This window comes from Poecilia formosa, unplaced genomic scaffold (genome assembly GCF_000485575.1).
Source record: "Poecilia formosa unplaced genomic scaffold, Poecilia_formosa-5.1.2 Scaffold408, whole genome shotgun sequence".
Taxonomy (NCBI): domain Eukaryota; kingdom Metazoa; phylum Chordata; class Actinopteri; order Cyprinodontiformes; family Poeciliidae; genus Poecilia; species Poecilia formosa.
Window position 1 is genome coordinate 135,577 of NW_006800347.1, and position 11,102 is coordinate 146,678.

An 11,102-nucleotide genomic window follows, 5' to 3' on the forward strand; every position below is an offset into this window, starting at 1 on the left:
ATATATGCCGTACGCTTTCTTGCACCCTGCTGTTATGTGCTGGACTGTCTCAGAGGTCTCCTTAGACAACCTACACCTTGGGTCTTGTCTGGTGTGGGAGATCTGAGCCTCTATTGCTCTGGGGGTTAGGGCCTGTTCCTGGGCGGCCAGGATGAGGGCCTCTGTGCTGTCCTTGAGTCCAGCTTTCTCCAGCCATTGGTAGGATTTCCTGATATCAGCCACTTCAGTTATTTGTCGGTGGTACATCCCATGTAGGGGCTTGTCTTGCCATGATGGTTCCTCCAGCACCTCGTCCTCTGTTCCCCATTGTCTGAGACATTCGCTGAGCACATCGTCCGTTGAGGCTTTGTCTCAATGGATTATATATATATATATATATATATATATATATAGATAGATATTGGTGTCATTGCTCCAGATCTCCCAAGTTATAAACGTTTCCACATCAGAGATTTATGTGCGCCAAAGACAGAAAATAATATATCAATAAATAAATACATTTACCATTAAGTGACTTAAATAATGTAGGGTAGCGTAAGTTTCAATCTATTTATTAATTTGTGGAGTATCTAAAGGATACTGGGAAATATAAAAATAAATAACTTTCACACACAGTTATTTTTTATCTGACGTTTATCTGCGTGGCCCGGTGACGTCAGACAGTCTGGTAATGTCACATATTTCCATTTCAGTAAACTCAGCCAGTCAGAAATAATCTGAACGATCTCGGAGTTGTCTGAGGAAATGTTCTGCTCACAAAAAACTAAAACTTTGTTTCATTCATTTAGTTCAAAATCAACATGAGCCAAAAGTTTGAATGCTGCGCTTTGCCTCTGTAGCTGCTGAGTTAATTCATTAGAAAATAATCACATTTAGTGTTTAAGTCAGCAGGAGGAACAGGAGCGCCTCAGGCTGCAGCCTCTGAGCAGATCATCATCAGTGACCCGTAGCGCCTGGTTCCGGTCCGGTCGCGTGCAGGACGTACCTTCTCGTCGTGTCCAATCAGCTGCTTGCACTCCTGGCAGGTGTTGGCGTGGCGCCGCTGGTAGCAGCGGACGCAGATCGGCTCCTCCGCCACCCGGATGAACGTCTGTCCGCTCAGCGACTCGCTGCAGCTCCGGCAGCTCGGCGGCTCGCTCATGGTTCCGACCTGCGGGTCAGAAAGCGGGTCAGAACCAGCGATCTGGAACTGCGGTTCTGCTGCGGCAGAAGGAGGGTAGAGTTCGGGTCTGATAGCAGAACCTCTGCTGGGTCAGAGGAACAGACAGGCTGGAACGTCCTCAGAGGTTCGGGTTTCTATTCTGGTTCGGCTGCCGACCCAGAATGCAGAACCACAACAATGGACTTCCTTCCTGCTCGTTGCTGGACTTCCTGTTCAGAAACATCTGCTGCTTCTTTCAGCAGAACTTCCCCCGAACCCGACCAGGTCAGACCCGAGCCCGACCGGGTCGGACGTGCAGAGTGGGACCACAGGCCTGGTTCTGGTTCCGGTTTGGCCCTGCAGCTCAGACATTAAACAAACACATTCCTTCCTGTCAGTTCTGGTTCTGGACAGGTTTACGGACCGGCTCGGTTCGGCCCGCTTGGAAGTCGGAGCAAGATGGAAAGTGTCCCCGGACGGTTCCGGTGTCAGAACAATCTGGATCATCAGGCGTCATAAACCCGTCCGTTACAGAACCCGTCAGAGCCTCTGGCTCAGATTACATTCAGAACCTTTTATGGAGATTTCACTGCGGCCATCTGGACCGGCGGCCCGGCTGCCTGCTCCATCAGAACCTTATGTTTCAGAAAATTTTACAGCTTTTCCGGACCGAACCGAACCGGGAGAGTCAGAAGCTGGAAAATGGAGGTTCTAGAACCAGATCCAATAAAGTTCTGAATACTCTCTAGAGTAACTTCAATGGGCTCTTTGCACGTACGGCGCTGACGTCACATCCGCATGAGCGAAATGCGGCTTTCTTGTTTCCGCTGTGAGTTACCATGACAGCTAGAAAAGACAAAGTCGTATTTCATACGCAAATAAAGAAATACTATAAACATTGTTATTTAACATTATTATAAGTTTTCATTAATTTCCAAGCGATCCTGAGTTAAGAAGATGGTGGCTTGTAAATATTTGTTGCTACAAGTTAAAGCTAACGCCGCACAGCAAAGTTTGCAGCCTTCACTTCACTCTGGATCAGCTTCTTCAGCCCAAAACTACCGGAGGAGACGGATGGTAAATAAAGGAGCTTCCTGTGTTATTTCCATGGAGTCACTTCTGTATTCGGCCTGAAAGAGTTTATGGGAACCAGAGCCAGACAGCCGAGCAACTGGTCCACCTGAACACACTGCAGTAAACACCGTCCTATCTGAGCTCTGAACAAGAAACATGCAAAGGTCATAAACTACATAACACGGAGACCTTAACCTGTTATTCACGAGAGGACCCAAATTTGGGTCCTCTCGTTCGGTCCTGGAACCACAGACCGGGTGAGAGATTCGGGTTAAATCAGGTCCAGCTGAGCTCATCTGCTTCACCTTTGACCTTTCAGCTTCCTGCTGAGCATGCAAACCTGAAGAACGTTCCCAGTCAGATCTATTCATACGGAACGTTCAGCTAAAGAACGACGGAATAAAACAATAAAAGCATCATGGAGGACGTTACAGAGAAGGTGAGAAATATTTAGCTCCAAAATAAATATTTAGCTTGTTAACATAAAATTTAGCCTGCTAACTATGCTAAACATTTTTTATTTTGAAGCTAAGTATTTAGCATTGTAACTAAATATTTATATTGCTCACTCAGTTAGTCATTTCATTTGAAGATAAATCTTTACCTGAATATTTTGTTAGGTAACTTAATAATTAGTTTGAAGCTAAACATTTAGCTTGGAAAGTAAAAATGTAGTTGGAAGCTAAATTTTGAGTTGAAATTGTGGCATTTTTGGAATGAATAAGTAAAATGGTGAAAATATGACTTTGAAAAACGAATCCTGTTTTTTCCTCCGATCTGCTGCTGGGAGGCGACAGAAAGCTCCGAACATTCACAGATTCCTGTCTGGGGATGGAGAAATATGAATTATCATTATGCTGATGTTAAGGCGGAAGGATTTCCACAAAAAGGACCAGAAAGACTCCGGAACAGAACAGAACCAAGTTTACGGGTCTACCTGGTAAAATTCTCTTTTTTCCAGCTAATCTGAGAGTGAAATGTCACAAAATTGTGACTAATAACAAAACTGCTGAACTTATATTATCCTCTTTATGAGAGCAATAAGATTACATTAAAATAATTATAAAAATTATAAATATTTTAAGCGTTCTCCGGTCTCAGCTCCCTGCAGCACAGTTTGCTCATGCCTTGGTCCGGTTCTGAGTCTGCTTGAACCTTGAACCAAACATTTCCTGATCCGTTTCCGGTCCAGCGACAGAAACCTTCAAGTTAATTAACCAATCAGCTCCGAACTCAAGGTGAGGACAGGTGAGACTCTGCGCCTGCGCAGCTCACAGAGATTAAACCTTAAATGTGACCCCAGATGACCCCAGATGACCCCCCCCTCCCTCAACCGAGTCAGTAAAGGCGAACTTACCGTCGCGGATCTCCCGGGACTCCTCGCTGCTCCCACGCGTCGGGAATCTTCCGTGAAGTTTCCACGGACTGAGGCGGAGAGGCTGCGGCGCTGAGGCGGAGGAGGAGCGGACCGCCTCCTCTTCTCACGTCCCATTCTTCCTCATTTTCATTTAATTATTTATTATCAGAATCAGATTGGAGAACCGGAACCGAGTCAGTTTTTAAATATGTTTAATGAGAATTCAAACAGATCTTAATGACGCACCAGTAACCAAAGTTCACAGCCGAAGCGACAAAACTGAGCAGAAAATCAGATGGAAAGAAAAAACAAACATAGAAAATGTTACTATTACAAGAGGATTTTCAAATCCTAATTTAAGTTATTGTAAGATGATTTATTTTTTTATGTAACAACTTAGTTCTGAAATGAGGACATTTCATTTAAAAAGGGGAAAGTATGTAAGATGATTTATTGGTTTAAGGATTGGACTTTTGAGTTGTAATGTTTAATTACCTTCGTAATGAAATTATTTCACTTTTAAAAACGTTGAAATGGGGCTGAAAACACAGGTTAACATGTTATTACCATAAATGTAGCTCTTCTGTTAGAAGAGCAAATTTTATAATAGCAAAACTCAAAAGCAGAATACATTTTTCGTGTAAGATCTAGTTTTGAAAAATGTTTCCAAAAAACATGAATGAATTTAAAAATAGTTCTGTTATCTCAACATCCGAGTCACAAAACTCAGGATCTGTTGTTCATATTCAGTTTCTTTTGCAGAAAGTCCTGACGAAGATAGATCTCACATAACTTTGAAATGAATGTATTAATTTAAGAACCGGTTCTTGTTTGAGCAGCAGGATGGAGGTCTGCCCCTTCATTCATCTGCAGGTGGAGTTACTCCGCCCCCTGCTGGCGGAGGGTCGTAGTTACAGCAGGAGTTCTGCTGCAGATGTTTGATCAGATTTATTCATCAATTTTTAAAGTTAACAAATAAAAGCTTCTCAGAACATTTCTGCATCACCAGCATCAGGCAGATGATCTACTGGAGTCGTGGTTCTGGTTCTGATGGTTACAGTTTGGATCGAAACAGCTTCACAGCTACTTAAAACAAAAACAAAAAAAGACGGTCATCGAGAAGTCGATTTTTGCACTAAATTTTCCAACATTTATTACAGATTAATATTTTAGGTGTCAAATTATACATAATTGGAAATTGTATTTACTGATTATTTTCTGATTTTTCCAATATGGCTGCCACAGTTGTTATGGAAAATGAATTTTTGGACAAAAATGACAAATTAAACAAATTTGGTGTCAAATCATAACCTACATATTTTGAACCAAATCAAACATTTTCTTGATGTTGTGTTTCCTTTTGCAGATGGACATTTTTCAAAATGGCTGCCATGGAGAATGTTTGCACTGAAACATTCTGACCATGAAGTTAGATTCACTGTTAAACACATCAGTACGCTCGGAGAAGCTAAACTGCTAAAATAAATGAGACCGATTTGAAACATAAAAACTTTATTGTTCTTCAACGGAAACAAAACACAAAGTTCTGCAGAACCTTTTAATTAAAAATCCACACCAAAATAAAAGCATCAAACTGATCTGTGGCTAAAAGCTTCTTCTGATGGAACCAGCAGAGTCAAACTGGTCCAGTTCTGGTTCTGTTCTGGTCAAACTGGGTCAGTTCTGTTTAAACCGGGCCAGTTCTGGTTCTGTTCTGGACTCTAAACTCTAACCTCACACTGAGGAATACCACTGACGGAGGTTCTATGGGTTCCAGTCGGACCTGCTGGGAACCACTAAGCTGGGCTTACTGGGAAACATTTCAGCTTCCAGAACCATCTGCATCCTAGACAGAACCTGGAAAATGGATCTGGACCTTGGAGTTTTCCAGTCGGCTTCCTGTCTGTGTTTCTGGGAATAATTCTGTGTCCAGCTGCCTGGTTCTGGAGGTTTTCGGGCCTCCAGCAGCTTTACACTGCGCTCCCGTTCAGAACCGGGCTCTTCTGGGCCGCCTGCTTGGTGCCGGAGGAAGTAGCCGATGTCCAGACGGCGCCGTCGAAAAGGCTTCCCACCTCAAACACTTCGTGGATCGCCTTCCGGAAACAGTGGAAGTTATAGTCGATCAGACCTGGACAGGAAGCAGAACATGGGTCACTTCCTGTTGGGCTCTTAAGGTTCTCAGTTTTCCACAGAAAACAAGACATTTTGTCCTACAGAGTACGGAAAACTGAAAAAGCACACGGTGTCATAAACGATGTGGTTGAGGTGGTGAGGAAACGCAGGTAGACCCAGGTAAAATGAGAATGATGAATTTAATAATGTAGCTCACAGTCTTGAACAGGCAGCACGGCAGAAAGTTAGCACACAGCTAATACCGGTAGCAACTGGATAACAGACATGTAAACGAGCTTAGGTCGATGCAGGACTTCACAGTTCAACTGCGTACGACCCATAAACAGACGTAGACTGACGGCACAGGGAAACGGTTACAAATGACGAGGATCTGACAACGAACACAGACAACAGGTGGGGCTAAATACACACAGGGTAATCAGGGGGATACGACACACCTGGGGAGCAATCAACAGGGAGGACAGAGACTCACAGGGAACAGGACTACACAGGGAAAACAGGACTGAACACAGAAGAACTCAAAAATAAACACAGAAACACAGATCATGACAGTACCCCCTCCTCAAAGGGCGGCTACCAGACGCCCAACAGAAGAGTCCAAAAAACCAAAAACGACCCAACAGGGTGGGCGGAGGGGCGATGGGAGGCGGGTTAGAGTCCAGAACCAAAAACAGTCCAACACAAAACAAAACTACCCATCAGGGTGGGCGAGGAAGCGAGGAAGCTAGGAGGCGGGTCCGGCGGTCTCTTCCGCCGGCGCAGGAAGCGGACCCCCTTGGGCGGGTCCGGCGGGCGTCGCCGGCGCCGGAGGCGAGGGGGCTCTGGAGGGCCGGCAGGACGGCCGGCGGAGGGCTCGGGCGGAGCGGGCTCTGGAAACTCTGGGGGATCGGGGTCGTCCGCAAACTCGGGGGGCGGAGCCAAAGGGAACTCTGGAAGCTCGGGGAACGCTGGAGCGGGGAACTGCCCGCACGGAGCAGACTCGGGGAAACTCTGGGGGCGGAAGCAAACGCCGCCTCGGTGCGGGGACCGGAGGCAGCTGCAGGCGTGGCCCAGGGACCGGGACCTCTGGCGGCTCAGGGCTCCGGTGACGGCTTTGCTCCACTCCAGGCAGGGGGATCGCCAGCTGCGATCCCCACAGCAGAGCTCCGCCACAAAACTCCTCCAGCGGAACTTCTCCGAACCACCGCCAAGCGCTCCACCGTCTAGTCCGCATCATGCGTTTCTCACCTTCTGTATGGTCAGATCCTACTGTCATAAGGCGTCGTATGTATTGTGGTTTGTGTTTGCTCCGTCTAGTCCATTTGACAGTTGCTACCGGTATTTAGCTGTGTGCTTGCGTCTCGCCGTGCTGCCTGTCTTGGACTGTTTTTGAGCTTATCTCTTCATTAAACCATCATCATCACCATAACCTGGGTCTCAGCGTCTCTCCTCACCACCAACACCTCACACCTTATGACACACGGAGGAAGGAGAGAAGGACACAAGGAAGGACTGAAGTCTAGAACATGTTTTTCCATCAGCCATTTTCTTCTCCAGATTCTCCGGACCGTTGGAGCAACAGAGTGAAATGAAGCAGCAGGTGAGAGTGAGAGCGGAGCGCTCAGAGACCTTTCCTCTCGAAGCTCTCCTCCCTCAGGATGCAGACCAGAGCCAGGAACCTGGTGACCTCCTTCAGGTAGAGAACCGTGGAGTTGTTCAGCTTGATGATGGCCAGAGACTGGTCATCGTAGGCGCCGCCGTCCATCAGCCTGGAGGAGCCAACAGAACCATCAGAACCAACAAAACCATCAGAACCAACAAAACCATCAGAACCAACAAAACCATCAGAACCAACAAAACCATCAGAACCAACAAAATCATCAAAACCAACAGAACCAACTCCAAACATTACAAAACTATGGATACATTTAGTTGAATTACAATTGGTTGTCAATTAATGATTTGTTAGATTAAAAGTAGTTCCAATCTTTTATCTAATAACCTCCACTTACACCTTGTTTCATTGTTTTAGTTTGGCCTCCAGACAGCAGGGGGCACTGCTGGTCATCCTGAAGCAGAGCCAGAAAAAAAAAATGGCGGGCACACCAGAAAGAGTTTGGTTTGGGAAGTAAAATGCTTTTAAGTGGTTCAGTTTTGAAAGATAAAGTCTCAGCAAGATCCATAAGTCTTCTCCATAATTTATAACGTCAACTTCTCCGTTAAAAATTACAGATCTGCTGAGAAGGCAAATTATGACAGAAAAACGGAGGCGATAGCTGCTGTGGTTCGTCCAGTTTCCCTTCTGTGAAACGGAGCAGAAAAATTGGAGCTCGGTTGATTTTGAGGTCTGTCGTGAATTAATGGACCAAAAAAAAAAAGCAACCAGATGATCAGGAATTATGAGTTTTACATATTTTATTCTTTTCATCTTTGTATTTTTCTATCCAGCAATCTTAGAGGTTTCTGTTTTGTTATATTTTATGAATATTTGTAATTTTATTGATGTGAGAAAACCACCTTTTTCTGCTTATTCAGTCAGTTTTTAATACAGCAGACACAAAATAATTCTGTAATTCCAGATATTATTTTGTCCTTTTGTAGATTCAAGAAAAGCTCTTTAAGAAAATGGCCGATTATCAATCAACTTTAGATCAGCTCATTAATCTGTAACTTGCATCCCTAATCAGAACCATCTTGGTGAAGTTCTGATGGGACCGGGTCCGGTTCTGCTCACCCGTAGATGCAGGAAACGTCAATGACAACGTCGATCATGTCGCAGCAGAGTTCGTAGGACTGCATGTCCACCGGCGAGCTGTCGGTGGCGATGTAGATCTTACTGACCACGTCAAACAGGAAGGCCTTCTCGATGCCTGAGTGCTGCAGAGCAGACCGGATGTTAGGGACCGGACCGGACTGGACCCGGCATGGCGGCGGCGCTGGAACCTACCGATATGAAGATGTTGAGCAGGTTCTCCAGGGTGGGAAGCTGAGGGATGAGTTTCTGCACCACCTTGCTGAAGGCCTCGAAGATGGAGTGGTCGTAGATGCTGGTCAGGTAGAAGCTGCGGATCGGAGCAGGGAGACGATCAGAAGCGGTCCAGACGAGCCGGTTCCGGTCCGGTCCGGCTCACCTGAGGTGCAGCTTGTCCAGGCTGGCGTCGGCCAGGTCGTCGTTGGCTCGCTGGTGGACGTCTCGCTGCGTCTCGATCTTGTGGTCGTCAGACAGTCCGTCCACCTTGTGGATGAAAACCTCGAAGTTGATGTCTGGGTTGACCTTGTAGGCCCTGGAGACGGTGAGGTGCAGTCGGCCCAGAGCCTCCATGTAGTCGTCCTGGAGATTACAGCAGATTATAATCCAGGAAGCATCGATAGAGGACTACAGAACGATGCTGGAGGAGAGCCGAGAGGAACTCAAGAAACCGCTGATCTGCAGGATTCACACAAACCAAGCGTCTGCTCTACGACTGAAACGATTAATCAGACTGACCTGCTTAAAGCTGCAGTAAAAAGAACCAATCAGAGCCAAGAGGCGGGGCTTAGCGCTGTCACTCAATCCTCCTGTAATTGCTGCTAAATGTGCAGAGAAACAACTTACCGTTACAGGAAAACCGTTTATCCACCGTCATCGATGGCTATGCTAACTAGCTTTAGCTTTCATGACAGGCTATGCTAGCTGCAGCGTAGCAGAGAGGAAGAGGAGGCTGGGCAGCACCACATGAGATTGTGACTGACAGCTCTAAGACCCGCCTCCTGGCTCTGATTGGTTGTTTTTAGTTAGAACTGGGAGAACATGAAGATTTTTTCTCAGATTCATCCAAACACAACAGTTTGAACAAAGAAGTAGAGAATATTTTTACAAAAGTTACAAACTGAAAGAACACTGAGCAGAAACCAACCTGTAAACATTTAGCATTCAAGTCTTTATAGTTTTAGTTTCACATTCTGTAAAAAATCTCCTGTTATCACATTTTTCTGTCCAGTTATTAATCAGTTATCAATAATTGATCATCAGATATTAAGCTCTACGCTGTGTTGATGTTCAGATGAGTTTTTCATGTTAGATTTTTCTTTTTGATCAAACGTTCACCAACAGAACACCGTTTTAATTTATTTAAAAAAGGAATTAAATTGTTTATTTTCTTAAAGAATAAAAAAAGTTTAAGTGGTTAAATGAAAAACCTGCAGGATGTGAATTCATCAGATTAATTGTCAGAATAATCGATCAGAACCTCTGTTCTGATTGGCTCTGTGGCGGTCAGGTGACTGAGCCCTGACCTGCTACCTGAGCGTCGATGACGAAGATGAGCGCTCCGGTTCCCTTGAAGATCATCTCGCTGTCAAACGTCGGGTCGAAGAAATCCACCTGGCCGGGGAAATCCCAGATCTGGAAGCTGACGAAGGAGCTGCTGGAGATGTCGTCCTTGTAGATCTTGTTGGTGCTTTCCAGGAACAGCGTCTCGTTGGGAGACATCTTATGGAAAACCACCTGGACCGGGACACAGAGGGCCACATGTTCAAATAATTACATTTATTTATGGAGCACATTTCAGGAACACGGAGCTCAACGTGAAAACATAAAAACATCATAAACTTCATGTAGTTATTAGAAATGTTCTTCAGCTGACAGAACTGTCTTTATGTGGCTCTGAAGGTTCAGGTCAGAGGTCAGAGGTCAGTTTCCAGCTGCAATAACTAAAGCTGTGCTGACTCTAGATCTATAACTCTAGATATAACTTCAGTTTTGTTTCAGTTCAGCTGGAGAAAGTTATGGCGCATCCTCACTTTGATTTGTTCTAATTGGTAGTCATGGAAACTAATCTTATTTCCTGTCATAATCTGAAGTAGAACTCCGGATTAAATTGTTACTTTGATCTGGTCGAAGTTTAACAGAACCTCTCGATTTGGATGCAGACAGAACATCTTCAGAACCAGAACCTGTCGGTCCGGATCACAGGGAGTTCTGGATCAGAACCGGTGATCAGCCTGCTGCTGGGTCAGAACCTTGGTACCTTCTGGATGGAGGACTTGCCGCTCCTCCTCAGACCCATCAGCAGGATTCTGGGTCTGCTGGCAGACGGGTTCGACTCCTCCGGGTCCAGGTCCTGGTCCTCCCCGCCATAACCGAAGCTCTTCGGGAACGAACCCACCACGCTGTAGCTGCTGCCCAGGGTCGGCTCCTCGTACTGGATATTCATTCTGGACCGGATCAGAACTGGGCCCGCTCCTCCTCCGAACCCCGGCTGTCGGAACCCAGTCGACCCGAACCGGAACCGCAGCCTGTTGATTATAGCTCGGAGTTTCGGACCGAATCAGAACATGTCGGCGGACCGGGTTCTGAGCGGCTCAGCAGCCGGACGGGTTCGGTGTTTCAGAACCTCTGGAGCAGTAAGTTAAAGGGCTGCTAACACAACTAGCTTA

At 45.9% G+C, this 11,102-nt stretch overlaps 2 protein-coding genes across 3 annotated transcripts in view; both read right to left on the reverse strand.

The window, feature by feature from the left end:
- Positions 1–4,236, reverse strand: part of LOC103154972 (four and a half LIM domains protein 3-like) — an 8,432-nt gene extending 4,196 nt beyond the window's left edge. Inside the window, exons 1-2 of one of the 2 annotated variants that reach the window (XM_007576468.2) lie at positions 3,573–4,236; positions 986–1,150 (exon numbers count right to left, since the gene is read on the reverse strand). In XM_007576468.2, coding sequence (XP_007576530.2) covers positions 986–1,150; positions 3,573–3,707 — 300 coding nt within the window. In that variant the 5' untranslated portion in view covers positions 3,708–4,236. Of the gene's footprint in view, positions 1–985; positions 1,151–1,242; positions 2,047–3,572 lie in introns of those variants that run through there. The other variant, XM_016663217.1, reaches the window with a different exon arrangement.
- Positions 4,237–5,116: 880 nt separating this feature from the next.
- Positions 5,117–11,094, reverse strand: LOC103154974 (ras-related GTP-binding protein C-like). The gene is made up of 7 exons (XM_007576469.2): positions 10,694–11,094; positions 9,967–10,170; positions 8,816–9,015; positions 8,632–8,746; positions 8,419–8,561; positions 7,314–7,453; positions 5,117–5,700 (listed from the first exon to the last, which is right to left on the reverse strand). Exons 1-7 carry the CDS (start codon positions 10,877–10,879, stop codon positions 5,543–5,545), a joined length of 1,146 nt encoding a protein of 381 aa, XP_007576531.1. The 5' UTR covers positions 10,880–11,094; the 3' UTR covers positions 5,117–5,542.
- Between the last annotated feature and the right edge of the window lie 8 nt (positions 11,095–11,102).